The 25,310-nt window shown below is 34.2% G+C and overlaps 2 protein-coding genes across 2 annotated transcripts; both read left to right on the top strand.

Annotated features, from left to right (window-relative positions):
• Nucleotides 1-272: 272 nt before the first annotated feature.
• LOC132055327 (probable phospholipid-transporting ATPase 4) lies at nucleotides 273-7,269 on the top strand. Its single transcript, XM_059447089.1, has 11 exons — nucleotides 273-484; nucleotides 931-2,816; nucleotides 2,907-3,017; nucleotides 3,695-3,971; nucleotides 4,057-4,145; nucleotides 4,227-4,314; nucleotides 4,400-4,609; nucleotides 4,693-4,818; nucleotides 5,743-5,841; nucleotides 6,004-6,195; nucleotides 6,327-7,269. The coding sequence occupies exons 2-11, from the start codon at nucleotides 1,057-1,059 to the stop codon at nucleotides 6,972-6,974; spliced, it is 3,600 nt and encodes a 1,199-aa protein (XP_059303072.1). The 5' UTR covers nucleotides 273-484; nucleotides 931-1,056; the 3' UTR covers nucleotides 6,975-7,269.
• A 1,020-nt stretch (nucleotides 7,270-8,289) lies between these two features.
• LOC132055328 (casein kinase 1-like protein 2) lies at nucleotides 8,290-15,556 on the top strand. Its single transcript, XM_059447090.1, has 14 exons — nucleotides 8,290-8,663; nucleotides 8,748-8,788; nucleotides 10,459-10,528; nucleotides 10,627-10,775; nucleotides 10,849-10,944; nucleotides 11,035-11,105; nucleotides 12,897-12,958; nucleotides 13,060-13,123; nucleotides 13,215-13,299; nucleotides 13,380-13,506; nucleotides 13,646-13,728; nucleotides 13,804-13,867; nucleotides 14,250-14,386; nucleotides 14,858-15,556. The coding sequence occupies exons 1-14, from the start codon at nucleotides 8,588-8,590 to the stop codon at nucleotides 15,143-15,145; spliced, it is 1,413 nt and encodes a 470-aa protein (XP_059303073.1). The 5' UTR covers nucleotides 8,290-8,587; the 3' UTR covers nucleotides 15,146-15,556.
• The last annotated feature ends 9,754 nt before the right edge of the window (nucleotides 15,557-25,310 follow it).

Below are 25,310 nucleotides of genomic sequence, written 5' to 3'. Positions count from 1 at the left end.
GGACTATTTTCAATTTTATTGAGTCGTACACGGCACAAATCTCAATTATCCATGGCCCCAATTTGGTTCGGGACATCAACTAGGAAACAAAAAATAATGCTCCGTCCGTGCCAAAATAATTGTCACGTTTTGCTTCTCGAGAGTCAATTTTGTTAATCTTTCGACTAAATTAGACTATATTAATTTAATATATTAAATTTAAATTTTAGATATTAAAATCTATATAAAAGTGCAATTACTATATATGTATATATAAAATAGAAAGAGAAAAAGAAAGAGAGGGAGAGAGACTCCGTAAAATACTGGCATTTCTTGGGGACTTTAGGAAGAAGAGAGGACTTGAATTTCTTGTGATTCCTAATTCTACGTAAAAACTTGTCTCTCGCTTCCCCATTCTCACGTTGCAATCTCTGCATGTTCCCATTCTTCTTCTTCTCTCTTCCTTATCTCCATTTTTGTTGTTGTTGCACTTTTCCTGCTTCAGGTAACTTTTCTTTTTCTTCCTTTTCGTTACTATTATCATTTTTCTTGTTTTCTCTGTTTTTGTTCACGAGTTACGTGCATGTTAACAAATTGCATAATACATTTCCTTCCAATCCATTTTTTTTGTGTGTTTATGTTATAAATGTACATGTTCCAATAGCTGCAGCGTAGCTGAATACTTTGTCATTTTCCATCATTTTTTATATTCTATTTCAATTTCATGATATACAGTATGTGAGGGCATTCTTTTCCTGTGAAATATTCGGTTTGTTTATTTTCAGCTCTCAATTTTCGCTTCCCTCTCGATGTTTCTAGCTTTTGTTTGATTTTGATTTTCTTCAGATAAGTTGATGCCAAATATTCTTTTTCTTTTTTTTTTTTTTGGAGGTTAAATCTCGACGTCTTTTAATCGTGAGTTGTGGCTTAAATTGCTATTGTTATCTTCAGGTTAAGCATGATGCTCGGTTTGAGAATGCCGTTCAGTTGCCTTGGTGAAGGAAAATTATAGCTGTGTATTGAATGTTATTATGCGTGTGATACAACTGATGTAGGCTTTGGCTTGAGGGAAAAAAAATGGCGGGTGGAAGGATAAGGGCAAAGATCCGGAGGAGTAGTATTTACACATTTGGTTGTCGTACACGAACACCTACTTCTGAGGAAGATGGTACTCATGAATTAGGCGCTGGTTCATCAAGAGTAGTCCATTGCAACAAACCCCACCTCCATGAAAAGAAACCTCTAAAGTACTGCACAAATTTCATAACCACCACAAAGTACAATGTCATCACCTTCCTTCCCAAGGCCTTATTCGAGCAATTCAGGCGTGTTGCTAACTTGTACTTTCTCTTGTGTGCAATCCTAACACTTACAACAGATCTTTCTCCATTTGATCCGTTCAGTACGGTTGCTCCTTTGGTCTTTGTTGTTGGTTTGAGTATGGCGAAGGAAGGTTTAGAAGATTCGAAGCGTTTCCTGCAAGATATGAATGTAAATCGTCGAAAAGTTAGTGCCCATTCGATAGATGGTGTATTTGAAGATAAGCAATGGATGAAAATCCGGGTTGGAGATGTCCTGAAAGTGAAAAAGGATCAATTTTTTCCTGCTGATTTACTTCTTTTATCGTCTAGTTACGAAGATGGAATTTGTTATGTGGAAACCATGAACTTGGACGGAGAGACAAACTTGAAGGTAAGAAGAGCATTGGAGGTTACCTTACCCTTGGATGAAGATGAGGCTTTCAAGGAATTCAGCGCGACTATAAAATGTGAAGATCCGAATCCTAGCCTTTACACTTTTGTTGGCAACCTTGAATATGATCGTCAGGTTTATCCTCTTGATCCTAGTCAGATTCTCCTCCGGGATTCAAAGCTTAGGAATACTGGTTATGTCTATGGAGTTGTAATATTCACTGGTCCTGATAGCAAAGTTATGCAGAATTCTACAAAGTCTCCTTCAAAGAGGAGCAGGGTTGAATTACAGATGGACAAGATTATTTACCTCCTTTTTGGCCTCCTTCTCTTGATATCAATTGTTAGTTCCATCGGCTTTGCCATAAATGTAAAATTCCACATGCCAAGTTGGTGGTACCTGCAACCTTATGACAGTTACAATAATTCGACTGATCTAAACGAGCCTGAGTTATCTGGCCTTCTGCATTTGCTCACTGCACTTATTTTGTATGGTTATTTAATTCCCATATCCCTCTATGTATCAATTGAAATCGTGAAGGTCCTACAGGCATCATTCATAAACCAAGATATCAGTATGTATGATGATGAGACAGGAACTCCTGCTCAAGCTCGTACTTCAAACTTAAATGAGGAGCTTGGGCAGGTTGATACAATCCTCTCTGACAAAACTGGCACTTTGACGTGCAACCAAATGGACTTCCTGAAATGCTCTATTGCCGGTACTCAGTATGGAACACGTGCTAGTGATGTAGAACTTGCAGCTGCAAAGCAGTTGGCAGAGGACATACAAGATCTTGAACAGACACCTGAATTAGAGACAGTCGTCACCTCTAAAGATGAAAGCAACCTTAAACCTGCAATAAAGGGGTTCAGCTTTGAGGATAGCCGCCTTATGAAGGGATGTTGGATGAAAGAGCCAAATGCAGATGTCATCTTGCTATTCTTTAGGATACTTGCAATTTGTCATGCTGCTATTCCTGAGGTAAATGAGGAGACCGGAAACTTTAACTATGAATCAGAGTCTCCAGATGAAGTATCATTTCTTGTTGCAGCCAAAGAATTCGGTTTTGAGTTTTTCAAAAGAACTCAAGCAAGTGTTTTTGTAAGAGAAAGATACCCTTCTTTTCAAGATCCAATTGAAAAGTAAGATCAAGTTTCAAACCTCCAAAAATTGCTCTCTCAAGAATTGCATTACCCTTGTAGTACACTTACATTTTGTTGCATTTACTCCAGGGAATACAAAATTCTTAATCTTTTGGATTTCACCAGCAAGAGGAAGCGAATGTCTGTTATTATTCGGGATGAGACTGGCCAGATTCTTCTCTTGTGTAAAGGAGCAGACAGGTCTTTCTGTCGCTACCCTTTGTTATTCTCAATTTTCGCTCCTGCATTCAAGAGTCATTCTGCTGTAGAACATACTGACAGACGCGTTTTTAAATTCCGCGAAATCCCTTCATTCCAATTAGCTTGTCTCTTTTTTGACTGGCATGATTATCAAGAAAAGAGTCGAACACTGTGAGCTGTCAGCTGTCTAATATTGGTTTGAGAAGCATTGGATCTAACTTTGAGTTTTGTGGTATAAAAGAATTTAATTAGACTTGTATCACATAAAAGTTCTTGTGGTATTTAGAATGTACTAGAAATTTATAGCAGAGGAGAGTTGTCTGAGACATACCAAAAAGGAAATCGGCAAAAGCTTTTTGGGACACAGAAAATATTTTTTATGAATTACTCTAGATTTGCCCCTCTATCCTAACTCTTATATGCATGGTTGTGAAAGAAGCTATTTCCTTTATGAAGTGTTAGTTCTTTCGAACTCTTCTTTTCTACCCAACCTATTTGTCAGTGGGACATGGGATTAGAGATCTTCTAAGGGCTTGACTTGTTGTCTGCGTGGAGTAGGAAATACTATAAGGGATGAATTTTCCTTGCTTTTGTTATGTGTTAAGTTTATCAATGTAGCCTATGACTACCTGTCTTGTTTAAATTTTAAATTAAATGTTTTCTATTGGATTATGCAGCATCATCTATGATAGATTAGCAAAGAATGGAAGGAAGTTTGAGGAAGCTATGACAAAGCATTTGAACGAATACGGGGAAGGAGGGTTGCGTACTCTTGTGCTTGCCTACAAGAAACTCGATGAGGCAGAGTACTCGACTTGGAATGAAGAGTTTACTAAAGCAAAAACTTCAATTGGCGGGGATAGAGATGTCATTCTTGAACGTGTATCTGATATGATGGAAAAGGATTTGATCCTTGTTGGTGCTACGGCTGTTGAGGATAAACTACAGAAGGGAGTATGTTTTTTTTTTTGCTAGAAAATGAATGTATATATTTCCATTCACTGTCCTTTCAACATATCAATCTATATGTTTTCACCAGGTTCCTCAGTGCATTGATAAACTGGCGCAAGCTGGTCTCAAGATCTGGGTTCTGACCGGTGATAAGATGGAAACAGCCATAAACATAGGGTAATGTCATCCACTATTTCATACAGTATAATTTAGTCAGTGGCTTCAAACTCCTGAAGGGAAATACCTCCTTTATTTCAGGTACGCATGTAGTTTGCTTCGACAAGGAATGAAACAGATATGCATAACAACAGTGGATGCAGACTCAGTGGCCCAAGATTCTAAACAGGTAGGTTTGTTGGAATCAAATAGTTTTAGTTCTTCTGGAAATTTATTATCATCATGACAGCTTCCATTTATTTGTCACTGATCAGGCTACAAAGGAGAACATTTTGAAGCAAATCACAAATGCTTCCCAGATGGTCAAACTTGAAAAGGATCCTCATGCCGCATTTGCCTTAATAATTGACGGGAAAACGCTGTCTTATGCATTGGAGGATGATACGAAGCAACAATTTTTGAATTTAGCTGTTGATTGTGCTTCAGTCATTTGCTGCCGTGTCTCTCCAAAGCAGAAGGCGTTGGTAAGATAATCTCAAACTTGATTTGCTTTTTTCAATTTTATCCTGACTATTCTTCCATAAGTGAACCTATTCATACTTCTCAGGTAACTAGGTTAGTGAAGGAGGGAACTGGAAAAATTACCTTAGGAATTGGTGACGGTGCAAATGATGTTGGGATGATTCAAGAAGCAGACATTGGTGTTGGCATTAGTGGTGCAGAAGGAATGCAGGTTGATAATGCGTATAGCGGGTCTTTGGCTTATTAATTTATTAAAAGCAACTTTACATTCTTCTTGGGACTATAATATTTTGTCTCTCCTCTCTCTTCCACTAAACTTGTATATGGGTCAAAAAATGTGTCCAAGAAATTCTCTCAACGTAGTGGGGAATACAGATGGATTATAGTATACTAAATTACCCACAAACGAATGAAAATTCCAAATCTCAAAAACGAAGATTACCAGATTCAGCCTTTAAGTAAAATGTGATTTTCATAGTCTAAACTGACATTTTCCTTCTTTAGATTGGGATTATAATGCTCATGTGCTGATACTTATCAGAACTCATACTTGTCACCATTGCTTATGGTGGATGAGGAAGTGTCATGAGGCCAGCAAGAATCTTAAGCAATAACAACCTATATAGCTAATTTTTCTACAAACTATGGATACTGCTTGAGTAGGTAAAACTACAACCAGTTTGTCCAAGACCATAGACCAGCTTTAAATTTCTTCCGCGAAATTTCTGTGCATATATCAATATCAGATCACATTTTTATTGAAGTGATTATGTTTTGAAGATTGTTACTTCGCCATAATTCCTCCACTGTCCAGTCACCATGACCAATAATATATAAACTTTCCCATAAATTGTGTCCTTTGTCTTTTCTAGGTTCCTCCTGTTTATATTGGAGAGTTATCTAATGCTCTTACCTTGATTTCTTTTTCTCTATCCATCTTTTAAGGTTTTTCATGCAACATCAACCACAGAAAATATAAAGAAAGTAAAACTTGACACGAAAGATTAATTAAGATTTGAAACAAAAGGATTGTTGCATCAATCTTGATCCACGAGTAATGAAACAAGGCCATGTTTTCCTCTAGGCTAGTACCTCTTGCTGTAACTATGCTTAAATGGTTATCAGCTTCTTGCAGGCAGTGATGGCTAGTGACTTTTCTGTCGCACAGTTTCGGTTCTTGGAGAGACTTCTCGTTGTACATGGGCATTGGTGCTACAAACGAATTGCTCAGATGGTAATTGCTGTATATCTGTTTCATTTTATGCACAGAACATGAAATACATGTGTGGCCTGATAACATAAAATGCCCTCATCAGATACCAAAACAATTAAGCACTACATTACTTGGATCCTTTACATATTTCATCTAATCTGCACCATAATCTTCTGTATGCAGATATGCTACTTCTTCTATAAAAATATAGCTTTTGGCCTCACATTATTTTACTTTGAGGTTTTCGCTGGCTTTTCTGGACAGTCAGTCTATAATGATATGTATATGATTCTATTCAACGTGCTTCTTACCTCATTGCCTGTAATTGCACTCGGAGTATTCGAGCAGGATGTGTCGTCTGAAGTTTGCTTACAGGTGAGTCCTTTGGCAATAACTTCTTCTTGGAGTTCCTATAATGTTAACTTACAATGCCATCCACCCTCCCCCTAAAAAAAGAGTAATGGTGTCAGTCTGTTAAATCTATTGAACCTTAATGCCCTCTGCAGTTTCCTGCACTGTACCAGCAAGGACCCAAAAACTTGTTCTTTGACTGGTATAGAATACTTGGGTGGCTTTGCAACGGTATCTACACCTCCCTCGTGGTTTTCTCCCTCAACGTGTTATTCTTCAAAAATCAAGCGTTGGACTCTGGAGGCCAGACTGCTGACTTGACTATTCTTGGTACTTCAATGTTTACCTGCATCATCTGGACTGTCAACTGCCAGATCGCGCTCACAATGAGTCATTTCACATGGATACAGCATGTTTTTATCTGGGGAAGCATCGCTGTTTGGTACCTGGCTGTTGTGCTCTATGGTGAGATATTCCCAGATTATGCTAAATATGCCTTCAGAATCCTGCAGGAAAACTTAGGTCCTGCTCCAATCTTTTGGTGTACCACCCTCGTAGTAACTTTAGCCTGCATTTTGCCTTACCTTGCTCACGTAGCTTTCCAAAGAGCGTTCCATCCAAGGGATCATCACGTTATCCAAGAAATCAAGTATTATAAGAAAGACGTTCAAGATGAACGTATGTGGAAGAGACAGCAAACTAAAGCAAGACAAAAGACCAAGATTGGTTTCACAGCCAGAGTAGATGCCAAAATTAGGAATTTAAAAGGAAGGCTGCAGAAAAAGCATTCACAGATGGAGTAAACATAACTCTGCATTGCTTATCTTCTTTTAGGTTGGCCATTTGCAAATTTTTCCCTGGCCCTTCAAGATATATATATAAAATTCTTTTTTTGTCAAGTATAGTGATCAAAAAATGAGGTCATTCATTAGTTTGGAGGTACTTACTGTGAACAATACAGTGTACTTTATACATCCTTATAATTTTGAGAAATAGCTAAGACACATTTCTCTTGGTTTCAAGGTCAACATTTTATGAAGTTGTTACTACTAATAAGTTTACCTCGATAACTAATTGAGCACTGCAAACGTGTGTTGAACTCAATTCAGTTGACTTGTCTTTACATTAAAAGTCTTAACAACTTGCACATTAAACTTACTAGATTGAAGCAAATACTAATTCAAGACCAAACTACCTAACCCATTTACTTTGGTTTAATATGGATTTGGTTGGCTACTGCCAAATCTATTTTGTTTTTCCATTTTATTCAAGTTTGAAAATGTTGCTAGCAAATGTATCTGAATTTTATGCATCGAATGGAAAATATTTTGATTTCGTTTTTTCCGAAAATTTAAGTGGACTAACATTTGACGTAATTATGGCACCTTATAGACAAAAGGCCAGACGTTTAAACTTGGCCACGCAGATGAATTTTATGGCAAATAGTGTAATGGTTGAAATAGAGACGTCATGTGATACTTAACGAAGTGAAAGGCTAGTTGCATGAAATAATTGAGATTTACAACATTATAAGAGAACGAATATCGACTTTGAAAGAAGTGGAAATGTGAATGGCAACCTAGATTATACAAGTCTAGGAAGATTATATGTCACACCAACAAATTGCGGAATTAAAATATGTCGATAATAAAATGAAATAAGGTCACATGAAACAATTTGATTATATTTTACATACACCTCCATATTTACTGCTCATATACATAAATTACATATAGCCAATTTATCAACAGAAAAAAAATAAAAAAATATGTACATTTGAATTGACGTTGACTAAGATAATAACAGAACATAATGAAATCAAATGATCCATAATAATAATTAGTCGGCATTAAGATTATTAGTTGTCATGCTGAGCCTAAAATTATGTTTGGTGTTTTTCATTATAACTCCTTAAAATAAAAGAATTATATTAAAATGAACAAATTATTTATCAAAACTACAATAAAATAATCCAAATAGAGCCAATTCTTAGCCAAATATAAAGAATTACTATATGATCAAAATTTGACTAATTTTAGATTAAGATAAACTAGTAGTTAATTGATTGATTTAGATGGGATATTTTCTTTTGTTTTAAGACCAAACACATTTGACAAAAGTCATTACCATAGTCTAGTTGGGTTTGTAAGAGAGAGAGAAAAACAAAAAGAGAGAGAGAGAAATGATGGGTTGAATTGAAATTAGATCAAAAACCAAAGTTGAAAGCAGTAATGTAAAAAAAAAAAAAATGGTTACAAAAACCTGAAATCTGCAAAATATTAAATGTTTTATTTTATCCAGTCATTTATTTGTGGATCATATGTTGTTGTTTCATAAGATAAACCTAATATTAATGTCTTTTCTCTTCTTAGATCCGTTTTTTGTATCCTTTTAATTAAATTTTGATAATTAATCAATGGAGCCTCGTGTTGGTAATAAATTTCGTCTTGGTCGGAAAATTGGTAGCGGTTCGTTTGGTGAGATCTACCTCGGTATATGCACTCAAGATTCTTCAATTTTGCTATTTGTGATTAATTTTTTTTTTTTTTTTTTAATTGTGTTTTTGTCATGTTTAGGGACTAATGTTCAGACCAATGAAGAGGTTGCAATTAAGCTGGTAATTATTTTTTACTTTTCTCAAATTTTAACTTTAATTGTGTATTTTGTTGCTCCCTGATTGCCTAAGTAAGGAATTTGAGCTGTTTGTTAGTTAAAGGTTGGAGTATTTATCATTAATTTTTAGTATGAAGTGTTTAAAGTTTTTCCTTACTTACATTTAGATCAAGCATCTGCATAATCTTGAATGTAATATTTATAGTATAATTCTGTATTTGGTTGTTTTCTGATTGCCTAAGTAAGGAATTTGAGCTGTTTTTAGTTAAAAATTGGAGTTTTTCTCATTATTTTAGAGTATTACGTAATTCAAGTTTTTCCTTACTTGCATTTGGATGAAGCATCTGCATAATCTTGAATGTAATATTTACAGTGTAATTCTGTATCTTGCTGCTTCCTGATTGCCTAAGGAAGGAATTTGAGCTGCTGTTCTGCTCTTACTAAAAAAAAGTTGGAGTTTTTCTCATTATTTTTATGTTACGAAGCACTTAAGTTGTTCCTAACTTATATTTGGATCAAGCATCTGCATAATCTTGAATGTAATATTTACAGTATAGTTCTGTATTTTGTCGCTTCCTGATTGCCTAAGAAAGGAGTTAGCTTCTGTTAGTTAAAAGTTGGAGTTTTTCTCATTATTTTTTAGTACTTAAAAGGTTTTCCTTACTTGCATTTGGATCAAGCATCTGCATAATCTTGAACGTAATATTTACAGTGTAACTCTGTATTTGGTTGTTTTCTGATTGCCTAAGTAAGGAATTTGAGCTGCTGTTAGTTAAAAGTTGGATTTTTTGCATTATATTTTAGTGTGAAGTTCTTACGGTTTTTCCTAACTTGCATTTAGATCAAGCATCTGCATAATCTTGAATGTAATATTTACACCTGCTACATCGAATGGATATTAGTAGCTGATCATTGGATGTCTGGCAACAAAATGAAAAGATCTAAATAACCGAAAGCTTGTAGAGCAGTAGGAGTCCGATATAGCTCAATGATTTTAGACAAGGTTTGGCAAATAATAAATATTTGCCGGCAAAAATGTGAGAAGTATAAACTCCGAAAACTGAAACACAGCCAAGTCAGGATCGTTCAGGAAAAAGTTTCCCATGCTTATCAGAAATATCTCCAAGATTTAAATATAGCTGGGCAAGAGATAGAAATTTTAAACATCACACCATTATGTTGCTGGGTGAAATAACAATCTGGTATTCGAACCTTTAGGCTTTTAACTTGAGGTGACATCTGATCTTACCATTTCAAGATGCTTTACATGGAAATATTTAGGGTTACCAACTATTAACACGACAATAAATACGAGAACGTGTATAAATTTGTAAAGAATTTCTCGTACATATTCCTCATGACCGCTTTCGGTGGCTAATATGTTTACCTTAATTTTCTTCCAGCTATATGATTTGTATGTTGAATTTGCCTGTCGATTTTGTAGATATTAGAACAGCTTCACTTTTTAAATTTTGTGGAGATTTGGTAAGCTGAAGTTCTGCTTTAACTTGATGATACTCGTGGCATTGTTTTCTCTTTTTTCCCATTTTGGTACTTATGCTGACACGTGGTCGATGACTTCTGATTTCTTCAGAGATAAAGTTATTTAGCTTCCTATACTGGTGGAATTTATTTAGTTTGTGATAAATACTTCTGTTCTTTCTGCTTACTCAGGAAAATGTTAAGACAAAGCATCCTCAACTATTATATGAATCAAAGCTGTATAAAATACTACAAGGAGGAAGTAATTTCTCATTCTTCCTGTTGACTGCTATTGCTTCTTTACTACACAATGTTTATGTCCTATCCTCATCAGTTGGAATTCTTTGTTGACATTGATAGCTGGAATTCCCAATTTAAAATGGTTTGGAGTTGAAGGAGATTATAATGTCCTTGTGATGGATTTACTGGGACCTAGTCTTGAAGATCTCTTCAATTTCTGCAGTAGGAAGCTGTCCTTAAAGACTGTTCTTATGCTTGCAGACCAGATGGTAGGTGTGAAGTTTTGGACTTGTTTATTTCTTTAACTATTTAAAACATGTTCTCACTGTATTAAATTTTTAGATAAATCGGGTCGAATTTGTTCATGCCAAATCTTTTCTTCATCGAGATATAAAGCCAGACAACTTCTTGATGGGATTGGGAAGACGTGCAAATCAGGTATTGGGATCAAAGCTGTCGGTTGCTATTTCATTCACCTATTGCTGGTAGGGTAATTATTGATGCATGCTTGCCATTGGCTACATATAGGTCTATATCATTGATTTTGGGCTGGCTAAGAAGTATAGAGACTCCACCACTCATCAGCATATTCCATATAGGTAAGCTATCTCTTTTTGTTTCTTTTTAATTATGTAGTAAGCTCCTTTGAACTTTTCAAGAGAGGATAAGATAACGCTTATATTCTATGGATTGATATAGTTTGTCTAAGAAGGTTCATAACAAGTACTCCCTCCGTCCCAATTTGTGCGACACTCTTTACTTTTCCGTCAGTCCCAAAAAGAATGACTCCTTTCTATATTTAGTAACAATTTGACTTTAAACTTCCCATTTTACCCTTAATGAGATGATTTATAGCGATGCAAATATTATCTATGGCTTATTTTAGACCACAAGTTCCAAAAGTCTTCCTTTCATTCCTTTATCATAAATTGGGACGGAGGGACTAGGGAGTATAAGCTTTATCTGGTCTTCTTGCTTCTTTTTCTTTGAAGGGACAAATAAGATGACTTATTTTACTTTGCACCAACCGTATAGCACTACGACCATTTCCTCCTCCTTTGGAGATACTCCCTTAGTCCAATTGGTTTGTCCCTTTTTGACTTGGGACATTTATTATGAGAAGAGTTCAAGAAATGTGTTGTTTAATATTTGTAACGAGCTATTGGTCAGAGTCTGACTTTTGTGCTGTAAAAGAACAAATTAGATGATAAAGGTGTACTGAGAAGAGTGAAATATTTCTCCACTAAAACTTCTTTCGGCACGTAAAATCAATTAACAATTTACATTTAAGTGGACAAGAAACATCCCAAAAAGAAAAGTAAAACAAGTATTTTTGGTTTGAGGGAGTTGTAAGCAAAGACGGAAAATTCAGTGTTCTTTATTCTTTTTCTAAATCATAAGATAGTATCCTTGTCCGCTACCAGCGGAGTATGCATCTCATAGATTTCTTGGTATTGGCACAATCGATGTAGAGTTACCAGGATCATTTTTATGTGTTGGTATAACTTCACAAATTGGTATCAGAAATATAGTAGAAGAAAATTAGTCTTGGAACTTACAAACACATCAGAAATTTGCAATGGTCTTTCTATCCTGACTGACATGATTTTAACAATATTTATTTCACTTAGTTAGCAAATTTTCAATATCTTTAGTTATTTGTATTTATGTCTATTTTTCTTGAACTACACGTGTCTTTTTTCCTTTATTAGCACCTTTCTTCACTTAAGTTCATGCTTTAATTGCTTTTTGCACTTCAAACCCTAGAAGACCTTAACGCTTTTCTAGGCTTTTCACGTCTTGACTACACTGAATCACTGACTCCCACTTAAGAGGCAAGAAGCTACAGAAGTAGCCTGTGAGGTTTGAATATGAAATTACATTATTAACTAAAAAGGGAAGTATACATCATTTATAACTTCTGCGGTGGATCTTTCTCCTGTTTCTCAGTTACTTTCTTACATTTCATTTTAATTTCTCGAATGGGAGTGAAGTTATTTAAACAAGAAGCTTTTGAGAACTTTTTAAAAATAATTTTTTTAATAAGAGAACTTAAAAATATTATGACAGGATCAAGATGCTGACTTCTATTCAAGGTTTTTACCTCTATAGTCTATTCTAGAATACCTCTTTTGTCACTAATTACGGGTAGGTAGTGAAATTTAAGTAAATTTAAGTAGTGAGAGAGAGTTTTGCTTTTGGTTTGTATTGAGGTGGGTTATTTGGACTTTGAGCTTGTCAAAGTCATAGTTTTCATTTTTTATCTTGAGTTCCGAATCAGTAGATGCTTTTGAGATTAATTTTCTCATGTAATCTATTAGCTAGGGAAATGATTTATTTCTAAATAATGAATGAGTAATTTTATTTTATTCTTCTAATTTCAAATACAGAGAAAATAAGAATTTGACAGGAACTGCCAGATATGCAAGCATGAATACTCACCTCGGCATTGGTAAGCTTTTCGTTTTTTTGAACTTTTCTACACTTCCGTGTATGTGGATTGTGTTTATTCTTGAAGACATCCTTGATCCATTTGTTGCTTTCAAATTATAGAACAAAGCCGAAGGGATGATTTGGAATCACTGGGTTATGTTCTAATGTACTTCTTAAGAGGAAGGTAGAATCTCTTTATGTATATCTCCTTTTCTTTTATTTGCCTTTCACACTTCTTTCATGACATTTCTACTTACTGATTTCAAAATGTGTAGTCTTCCTTGGCAGGGGCTGAAAGCAGGCACAAAGAAACAGAAGTATGAGAGGATCAGTGAGAAGAAAGTTTCAACATCAATAGAGGCATTTTATGTTCTAACATTTTTCTTATGCGAGTGATATGATTTTTAATAACAATACTGACACATATTTTCCTTTTTTAGACATTGTGCCGTGGCTATCCTACAGAGTTTGCATCATATTTTCACTACTGTCGATCACTGAGATTTGAGGATAAACCAGATTATGCTTATCTCAAGAGAATTTTCCGTGACCTTTTCATTCGGGAAGGTATGCTCATTTCTTGCTTTCCGTGCAATTGTACTTGCTGTATAAACAATATAAGGTTTTTAGTTACTGCTTTTCTCAAGAGTCTCTGTTCATTTTTGCTCTCTCCTCCTTTCTTTTCTTTTCTTTTCTTGTCTTTCAGGTTTTCAGTTTGATTATGTATTTGACTGGACCATTTTGAAATATCAGCAGTCACAGCTTGCCAATCCTCCATCTCGTGCTCTTGTAAGTGACTTAGGTAGATCAAATATTGCGTTAATTGGCATCAAGATGTTTAATGAAATGATAATTTCGGTGCAGGGTGGTACTGCTGGACCAAGTTCAGGGATGCCTCATGCTCTTGCTAATGCTGAGAGGCAATCAGGTGGACCTCTTATGTGTTCTTTACTTCAAGCATAAAAGGGAATTATAAACAATCGGTACATTTTAGAAATTTTGTGTACATATAGTGGTGTTGGGGGTTTGCTGATGGTAGATTTACAATAAACTGGACATTACTTGCAACAGAGAGCTTGTATAAGTTTCTTTTCTCTTTACTACTTACAGTGCAGAGAATTTCATCCTCAGGTCATTCCTAATAAATGTTATCTCTAGCCATTAACGAATAAGATAAATTAGCATGTATTTTTCACTAGTTCATCATGTTTGTTATTCTAGTGATGCCGAGTTTGTCAGGAAAGTATGCTACCTCCAATCTGCCTATTCCATGGGACCTACAAGTAACATGCTACACATTTTATATGCAGGTGGTGAAGAAGGTCGGCCTATTGGTTGGTCTTCAGGAAATCTTGCTCGTAATAGGAACTCAGGGCTGCAATTCAACTCTGGAAGCTTGGCTAAGCAAAAAGGGACAGTTACCAATGATTTATCCATGGGTAAAGAGGTGATTCCTCTCGCTCTCCCACTCTTCTTGTTTTACAAATATATCCCTGTGTGGTTAAATTGTTTAAAGTGGTAGTACAATATCAAATAAATTGGGACACTTTAGTAGAATACGTGTTGGCACAAGATTCTGAATGCATTAGATTTTGTTAGACTATAGACGGCATAGTCTTGTGTCATTTCAATTTGCTAAGTAGGGGATATCATGAATCTTTCCCCTTTTTTGTTACTTTTTATTTGTATTTATATCTGAGCAACGTATTGCACTTTTTCCGAGTCGAGCATCACAAAAGCTCCATCCTTTGACAATAAACTCACGAGTTCGTAAACTCATTCTAAACGATAGAAACAGAATTTAGCAAGAGATAGAAAAATCGTACAGTTTCCAGAACGCAAGCAAAAATATAATCATGTTTTGTGATTCTGTTGGCAACCAGTGAAATAAAGGACTTTGACTGATCTCTTCTTGCAGTTATCTAGTTCTAATATTTTCCGGACAAGTGGATCACAAAGGCGTCCAGCTGTGTCTAGCAGTCGCGACCCAGTGATAACTGGTGAACCTGATTCCTCTCACATCCGGAAAACAGATGCGAGTCCAGGACATCTCCATAAAACTACCAGTGCTGCTCAGAGAAGTTCACCGGTTGTCCCATCAGATCAGAAGCGCAGCTCCTCCACTAGAATGGACAAGAACTTCGAGGCTGCCCTTAAAGGAATAGAGGGACTAAGTGTCAAAAATGATGAGAGGCTGCATTACTAGTTGTGCTGCTTTATCTCAGTTCTTTGGTTACTGTAAATCTTGGCAAAAGAATTACACCAACTTCGGGGATTACGCGTTTCGTTATGAGTTGCCATCAGCAAAGGGTAAAATGTATAAGTTAATGTGACCTCAATAACATGATAAGGAGATTCATGGGTCACAAAGCCAAGTTTGAGATCCCTCTGATAATTTGGTTTATGCTTCTTCTGTACATTTGGCACTTTCTATGTTTTCGTCATTTCCCTCTCTATGATGTCCCTTTATATGAGTTCTTAGTATTTTTAATGGTGCTATGTTGTGAATTATCAAGATATTTTTGTATGATTGATGACTAAATATTTGTGAATTATCAAGATATTTTTGTATGATTCGAGGCTAAATATTCAGTTGAGACTTCTTGTGTTAGAATTACACCCATCTTTTTGCTATTATTGTGGGATGAACCTGAATTGCAAGTTGTTCAAAATTTTAGCATATACTTTTTTTTGGAAGGAAATATCAAGGATAGGTGATAGACTGATAGGGATTCACTTTTTTTGTCCGATAGATAGAAAAAGTGAAAGAAGCAAAATAGAAAAACCATCGTAGAAAGCAAAATAGAAAAACCATCGTTTTTAGCAGATTCCGTGCTTGGGAAGGAAATATCAAGATGAGTGATACTTGATAGAAAATCATTCTTTATCCCATAGAAAAAGCAAATTACTAGCATGGCAGCAAGCAAAAAGAAAATCTATCCTTTCTTTCCGTGCTGGTCACTTATCAGTTCATGGGGATTCTAAGGACAACATGACTGTATGAACCATTTCAAGGAGCCGTTTGGACATGGTTTGAAATCATGGTTTGAAATCAGGTTTGATATGTAACTTGGATGTCTTAAATTGTATTTTCTCTTATAGACATAAAAACTCACAAGTTGTAAAAATTCTTAAAACATTCTCAATTCTTACACAATCTTATCAAATGAGCAAGGCATAATTCATAACAAAATTAATACGCTATTAGAAGGCATTTTTAAAAAATACAACATCAATTGATCAAACTTTACTTCAATAAAAACGAAAATTTTGACATGAATAGTGATGTAACTACTTTTTAATATAATCCTCCCACATGGTAGACATAAATAAAGGTTAGTGGAAGTTAATGAGGTTGGTAAATGGTTGGTGGGAGTAATTGTTAAAAATATTTATCAACTTATGGGTCTTTTTTTATAAAATATAAACTCAGAGGTCAAGTTTTATATTTATAACTTTTGGAACCATGACATGAAATGTATATCCAAACGCTGATTTCATCTCATGGTTTCAAACCATGATTTCAAAACCGCATGTCCAAATGCCTACTAAGCGTACATTGTCGATAATAACCTCTTTTTTTGTAACGATGGTGTTTTTTTGTTTTTTTGTTTTTTTTTTTTTTTAAATTTTATGTAATCTTAGCCCTTTTATTTCATCAACAATGAGAGGTACGCAGATCTAAGGTTGGGAAAACCAGACCTCAACAATCATTTACAGAAAATCTGAAAACTTAAGCTACCTAGAACAGGGGGTTAAAACTCCCAAATACAAAAGTGAAGTTCTCAAAAACTTTAGCTACATTATACATACATGTTCTTCCTCTGTTTGTGTCTGACGGAAGCCACATTGTCTTTATCCAGAATGTAAGTCCCGACTGCCTCTTTTGGAAGAGTCTTTATTTCAAAGACTATTGCTTCTTGTCCATTCATACTCCATTGAGCCAATGCATTCGCGACTTTAACAATAATGAGCAACGTAGTTTGTCTGAGAGAGCAATTGTTTTATTGTATTAATAGAGTCTTGTAACTCCGAAGCAATGTTGATTTTTACTTCTAGCATGTTGATTATGATGAGAGAATCCCTTTCGTAATTATGTTCCAAAAGCCATTAGAGATGCACCATTTCATTCCATATAAAGCAGCTTTAGCTTCTGCTAGATTACTACTTCCCTTTCTTAGAATTTTGCAAAAGCCATGATAAGATTCCATTACTGTTCCTGACAATACCTCCAGCTCCAATGTCATCCTCACAGTTGTGACTGTCATCGATGGTGTTTGATTCATCTTGACTATTTTACCAATATTTGCTATATCTCGTGTTTCCGTTAACTTTGTTGATCACAACTTAGATGGTGGTGTTTGATCAATTTGTCGCGCATCTTAATTATTTTATCAACATTTTCTATCTCATCAGCAAAAGCAGTTAAACTGTGTCGTCTGTCGATCACAAGTTAGATAAAAGCCATGATAAGATTCCATTACTGTTCCTGACAATACCTCCAGCTCCAATGTCATCCTCACCGTTGTGACTGTCATCGATGGTGTTTGATTCATCTTGACTATTTTACCAATATTTGCTATATCTCAGGTTTCCGTTAACTTTGTTGATCACAACTTAGATGGTGGTGTTTGATCAATTTGTCGCGCATCTTAATTATTTTATCAACATTTTCTATCTCATCAGCAAAAGCAGTTAAACTGTGTTGTCTGTCGATCACAAGTTAGATAAATGAGAAGAAGTCATATAATGTGTTTGTCTTTGTTAGCATTTACTTCATTAACTATCACACCATTGAATGCCATCGATATCAACCTTTACAGCAAGGAAAAGCTGATAGTAACAAGGTAGGCCTAATTGGAAAAACAAAATACTAATTGTGATCTTCAAAGTATCTCTTTTCCTTTCTCCCTCAATATTCTCTTTGTGATAAAGACAAAAACTCCGACCCAACCAGTGGAACCACCCTATAATTTCCTATTTTATTTTAGTAGTACTACTTTTTGTTGGTTGAAATGCAGCATTCTTGGATGAACCTCCTCCTCTTTTTTTTTTTTTTTTTTTTTTGAGGTGCATTTCTAACTGGAGAAATGACTTCCAACTCTTAGGTGCCGTTTGACCATAAATATCAAAAACAAATTCACTTTTTTTTGAAGTTTTTGAAGTTGGAGTTGTGTTTGGCCATAGTTTTTGAAATTGTAATTTTTGGTGAAATGTAGTGTAAAAAAGTAAAAAAAAAGTAAAAAATAAATTTTTTTTGTTTTTGGTATTCCGGAATACAACTCCGGAGTTGTATTCCGAATATTTATGGCCAAACGCCTAAAATTAAAAAAAAAAAAAAAAAAATCAAAAAAAAAAAGTGAATAATTTTTATGGCCAAACGGCTACTTAAAATTCCAATATCAAAAGCAGAGTTATGAATAAAGAAGTAGGTAGAGTTATTTTTGGAAAACAAGTAAATAGGAGGAATGGGCATACATGTCGTTACAACAAAGGACCGAATTTGTTCTCAATTTAGAATTTTAAAGATCCCAACTTTCCTTTTTATGTATTACATATAACTCATATGGCACAGCGCCCCTTCAAAGTCAACATCCCAATTCTTACTAGAAGATCAATCTAATTAATGATTTTTGCAGGACTAGAACCATCTTTCTTACCTCTAACAATTGGACTTTAAAATTTCAATTTAGTACGTAGTTTTAGTTAAGCACGAATTTAAGAAATTAAAGAAGACTTTTGAATATTGTAATTTTAAATTAAAGTGTATAATATATCAAAATTCACTTTGAATTTTATGATCATAAACAAGCTAGGTAAACTATTGGAATTAAAGAGTTACGTAAAATATATTAAAAAAAAATATTAAACAAGACACTTAAATTGAAGGAGAGAGAGTAGTATATTACATTGATGATTTTTGCAAGATCACAATTCACTATCGGATTCTGAAATCAAAAAAAGGAAGAAAAAGGGAAGAACCCCCCAATATATCACTCAATGATACGTTTATAAGATCTAAAGCTTAAATATGAAAGGAAAAAAAAAAATAGCCCGAGAAAATTACTAGTCAAATAGGATCAAAGGCGGAGCTAGAGTTGTAGCCACAAGTTCGACAAGACTCATGTACCTTTAACCAAAATCATGTATTTGTATACAAATAATTTATTCAAAATCTTTAATAAGCTTGTCTTTTCTAAAATTCTGAATCAGTCTCTGAATAAGATGAAAGGCTTATTTCACCAAAATCCATGGACTACATGATTGCAAGTATTTTTAATCCACCTGAAACTTTTTCTCAAAGAACCTTTCATTTTACCTTCCACAGCATAAGATTTATACCCAAGAACTCTTTTTCTCCTCTGTAATTCAGGGTCATTAAAAGCCCAATTTCTTGATGATGAACTGCTTTTTGTCTTCTTGATCTTCACTTCTTTATCCATACCCCCATATGCATAAGAAGCATAAGAATTAGTACTAAAACTCCTCAAATCTTGCATATTTGTTGGACCTGGACCACCTCCATAGTAATTTTGTATTTGCATGTTTCCTTCTCTTGTTGACATAGATCTATAATTCTCCATATCTGAAAACACACACAAACAGAGAGAAAGAGAGAAATAATTTTGGGTTTGGTTTTGTGGAAATAAATTGGGTGCAGCTGAAAGTGGTGGTGGCTTTGATCTTTTTTATTTGTAGATCTTTTGAGTACCTATTTTTTTGCTATAATGATTTTTGACATTATTAAAGCATGCCTTGACTTTTCCTGCGATAGAATAATGGCATGGCTGTAAAACTTTTAGGGGCCGTTTGGTAGATGGTATAAGTTGGGATATTCCAGCATTAATTTTTATATCATGTTTGGTAGATAAATTTATATCTTGTATCAAATATGGTACAAAAATTAGTGCTGGAATATCCCAGCTTATACCTTCTTATCCCACTTATATTGGGATTATTTTATACCATCTAAAAGATGGTATAAAATAATCCCAATAGATGGGATAAGTTAGTCCCGAGATTATAATGCCGGGATAATTTCGACTATCTACCAAACGATCCCTTACTGTAAGCTTTTAGTAGGCATTTGGCCATGAGTTTTGAAACCCCAAATCATTCAAAAAGACATGATTTGGGATTTGAAACTATGGTTTCAATTTTTTAAAATATAAAATTTAACTCATAAATTTATATATTATAAAAAAAGACCCATAAGTTGGTAGATATTTTTAACAATTACTCCCAACAGTTATTTACCAATCTCATTAACTTTCACCAAAATTTATTTATGTCTACCAACCTTTTAATTTTGTAAAAAAGGACTCATAGTTTAATTTTATTTATTGAATTAAAATTTGATCAATTGATGTTGTGTTTTTAGAAAGGTCTTCTAGCATTAATTTTGAGGTGGTTGTTATGAATTCGCGTATTAATTTTGTTATGAACTATGACTTGCTCATTTGGTAAGATTGTATAAGAATTGAGAATGTTTTAATAGTTTTCATAACTTGTGAGATTTTGAGAAAATACTCCTTAAAAATATTTAAATTTACATGTCCAAATATGATTTTAAATCATGTCCAAACTGTGCTTATTCAAAACATCATTAGCAAGTAGCATGGGGACATGACTCATCAGCACCTGACTAAGGATCCAGGTTTGCAGGTCGACAAGTTGCGTTACTCTTTTCCTTTATCTTATGTATTTTTTTTAACAGCAGTAAATTAAGATAAAAAATAAATTTTATGATTTTTAAATATATCTTAATATTTATATGGTTATAAGAATATTGAAGTTTATTATATTAAATATATCATAACATTTCTATTGATATAAACGTTTTTCACTAATGACAAAACAAAAGCTCATAGCTCAATCAACAACAGTTGAGGAACTTATGTATTAGGTAATAGGTCTAAGCCCTACGCGAGGGTAACTAACTTTGATATTTAAGTGGAAAAGGTTATACTGGCATGCCCACCTTTTAGAGTTTGAAAGGCTGCGAGTTGCACTACAAGAAAAAAGATATTTGACAATAAAAAAAATTTTATTGTCATAAATTGATTATTGTTGTAAAAAGTACTTTTGATAACAAAAAAAAAAAATTGTTGCATAAACTTTTCCCTACTACTGTTATTGCAACGGTGTACAACAACTTCTTTTTTTTTTTTGCCAAAAGTACTTTTTGCAACAATAATCAATACTTATAAGAATAAAATTAAATTGTTTGGCAACAAAAAAGTACATTTGCCAACAATAAAACTAAGTTGTTGCCAAATATTAAATTTTTTGTTACCATTTTTATACTTTCTTGTAGTGTTGGCTTAAAGAATCCATTCGAGACGGATTTATAGGTCACAAAAAAAAAAGAGAAACAGAAAGTTTAAATTACCATTTTCTAAATTTAGAAAGAGTTATTTATACTTGGAGCGGACTAAAAAATAAAATAAAGTCAGATAAAATGTAATTAATGGAGTATTTCATGTTGAGTTTATCTTCTATAGGTTTAACACATAAAAAATTAGAAACATGAAAATAAAACAGCTTGTATAATACAACATCATAGAGTATACAACAATAACAACAACAACAACAAGCCCAAAGATAATCCCACTGGGTGCCGGGAGGTAGAAACAGACAAGAGACTAACCCCCACCTTGAAAGGTAGGGCTACTGCTTTCCGAAACACCTCCCGTCAAGAGAGGAAAACAAGACAAAGGTGGATAGGTCGATAGGGCAAGCATATCGAAAAAAGATTGAAAACAAGGAATAACAAAAGCGAGAAAGTCGTGGTAGAATCGCCGGAAGAAAAGAACATTAACTACTATAGATAAATAAGATGATCAAAGTACAACGGCCCAACAAATATAAGCAGTAATCAAATGCAGAAATCAAATGGCAATAAACGAATGAGCAAAACTACAACTACTATGGTGGAAGGATAAACCACCTAGCCTTCTATCCTAATCTGAGTCCTTCACAACCTCCTATCTAAGGTCATGTCTTCATGAGGAACAACTGTGTCATATCCTGTCTAATCACATCTCCCCAATACTTCTTCGGCCTCCCTTTACCTCTCCTGAAATCGTCTATAGCCAACCTCTCACACCTCCGCACTGGAGCATTTGTGTCTCTCCTCTTCACATGCCCAAACCATCTCAACCTCGCTTCCCGCATCTTATCCTTCACCGATGCCACTCCCACCTTGTCCCGGATATAATGATATAAAAAATTTTAAACTTTACAAGTTGTTTAAATCCGTTCATATTATATTAGTATATCATTTCGGTTTAGTTAAATGTCACCGAAAGTTCTTTTCTATTTTGTCCTCTATTACTAATCAATGGCCGCCGAGAAATTTTTAAAAAGAAAAAAAAAGGGGAGAAAAATCACATGCCACATTAACACATTTCGTTCTGTCTTTTCTTTGCTTGTGGGCGATATAAAACGATGTAAATAAAAACAAAAAAGATGAGCGTATGTGATTCACATATGAGGAAATAAGATCTTTTGGCTTCTCCACTTTAAATATAAACGGGTTGGATTTTGAAATGAAAATGGTTGGCTTATCCATGACCTTAATTGTTGTTTTAGAAGTCAATTAAAGAGAAATAAAGGTGGGGACTTTTGCCATTCAGTTGGCTTTAATTCCTGAAATTCCAAAATTACATACGTGTACGTATAGTTATGGCAGGTAGGATATTCAAATAAGCATTTATATTATACACCTCGATAGTATCACAAATCTTTACTATATCGATGCAATTTAAACGGATAGATCAGTTGTTGTGTTGTTTTTATATTATCATTTCAGGTTATATATGAAGTGGTATTTGTTAATCAATCCGTGCGAAAATGTTAGACTGAAACAGCGTTTAAAAAAGAAAAAATAACTTTTTAAAATGTGCGATCCAAAATAAATTATAAATATTTACCTGATATTAAATAAATTTAATCAACGCGCACAAAATAAACTTTAAATAGTGTCATAGTTGAGCAGATGTTTTCGAAAGGAATAGGTAGAAAATCTCAATCAAACAATTAACTAATTAAGAGCTGTCTGGACTTTTTTTTTTTTTTCAGCTGTCTGGACTTTGATAGTTACCAGAAAGGAATTGTCTGACCAAGTCAGACTACTTCTAATTAGCACGCTTGTTTCACATGTAACAAATTAGTACTATAACCAAAACTGTACTATTTGGCCATACTAAAATGGATTAGGTGAAAAGAAGGTTAGGAAAGGGAGATGATGGGACCTCGAGACCCGTGTTTGTTTGGTTTAGAGACAAGTTAAAAAAGAATTGATAATAATTAACCGTATACTAAAATTAGTTATACTTGGTATGACTAGGAGTGTTCATGGTCCGGTTTGACTCGGTTTTTGGTTAAAACCAAACCAAACCAATTAAGTCGGTTTTTTCTAATATTCAAACCAAACCAAACCATTAAAGTATGAATTCTATCGGTTTTGGTTTTGTCGGTTTGGTTCGATTTTTGCGGGTTTTTTCGGATTTTAAGAATGTATTAATACAAAGAACCTTTGAATCAAATGGTAACTAAATACGGCTTTAAAGTGATCCATTCAAATCTAAGAATCTTCTTAATTAATTCATTAACTTTATTTAGGTATAGGCCTATGGCTATGGGTATAGGAATTATAGAAGCATAACATTTACTTTTCATGATTGTAGTTACCTCCTATATATAGCCTTTTGATATTACGCGACCCTCCGAATTTTTTGTTATCTAGATTCATCGTGTTTATGAAGCATTGAGAAGAAAGCACAAAAGTTAAAACAAAAAATGATAAACAGAAAGACAAAGTCATCTACCAAATCTTTTTAAATTCCAATTGTGTCGTTTTCTTCCCTTTAATTTGTTACGGATAAAATGCTAGCTTATTAGTAGTAATTCAGATGTCATGTAAACGAGGGAACCGTAAAACTGAATAAGGGAGAAATTCTATTTTACCTTTAGCAAATTTCTTTTTATTTTACCTTAAATTTAAATGGGCTACACTTTTCTTACTAATTATTTGAATTTGTATTGGACTTATATATATGTACGTATGTATGTATCGGTTTGATTCGGGTTTTTTTTGGTTTAACACCAAACCAAACCAAATGTTATCGGTTTTTTAAAATTTAAAACCAAATCAAGTCAAACCAAGCCGGTTTTCGGTTTATCAAGTCGGTTTGATTCGGTTTACCGGTTCGGATCGATTTTTCGGTCTCATTTGAACACCCCTAGGTATGACAATAACATGAGTGGAGCTTAAATAAAGCAATGAGAATTCATATAACGGATTCAAAATATATAATGTGTTCGGATCAATTCATTCACACTTCGATTATGTTTTTACCTCGCTAAAGTTTGAATTAAAAACAAACCATGGTTCTCTTCCTATATCATCGTCAACGCGCAAAAGCACAGAATGCAAAAGGTCCCGTAGTTGTAGCTTATTAAGCAAGCACGTCTGTCTCTTGGTTTCTAATCATTGTATGTATGACATAATTTTAGGACAAATTGTAAGATATTTCGCGTTGGAGCGAGTGTGAGGATTAAATCTGAAATAGTGAAGGATGGTTACATATGGTTAAATTGTCAATAGCAAAGCTATCATAAATAGTAGTATATTGATTACAACTATATGTATTCGAAGAGTAGGAATTTCACTTGCTCAACCAAATAATTGCATACAATATAGTTTGCCAAACTATATCTTAAGTAGTAGAATCCCACTTGATATGTTCGGCACGAGGTTACAATCTTATCAAAGGTCTTCTTTCTTTTTATCTACTTTTTTCACTATTCACATGTCCAACCTTGTTGAGCTTGTAATAACAATTAGCAAAGTCTTGGCAGGGAGCGCTTTCTCCCAAATGGGCCCTACACAGCGCGAATTCGAAATAATCGGGCTCCAATATTGGACAACGAACAGAAGAAAAAAAAAAAAAAAAACACAATTAGCAAAAGTCCCCTTTATTGCAAGAAGACACAATTCGACCTAGCACAAGTTGGAGAAAAATTGAAGAAAGAGAAAGAAAGGAAAATTTTCGCCAGTTGTCTTTTTTGGAGTCAATTTATGAACTTTTTAGACGACGGTCTAAAAATTCCTTTGAATCAACTGAAAACCTTATGAGAAAATATTACAACACGATCTAAAATTTTATAGATGTTAGAACACAGTCCTATATTTTGTCAATCCCAAAAGTTATACTTGTGCAAATTTAAAAAATTGGGACAACATATAAATGATGGACTTAAAAAGAAACATTTACGTAAATCAGACGTTTTGGGAACAAAATGGAATGAAGAAATTGTACGTTTTGTCGTTCAAATGGGTTGGTCTTTTATTTTTGTTTTGCATT

The sequence above is a fragment of the Lycium ferocissimum genome, chromosome 5 (assembly GCF_029784015.1).
Source record: "Lycium ferocissimum isolate CSIRO_LF1 chromosome 5, AGI_CSIRO_Lferr_CH_V1, whole genome shotgun sequence".
NCBI lineage: Eukaryota > Viridiplantae > Streptophyta > Magnoliopsida > Solanales > Solanaceae > Lycium > Lycium ferocissimum.
This window is presented reverse-complemented; position numbering and strand designations above follow the sequence as displayed.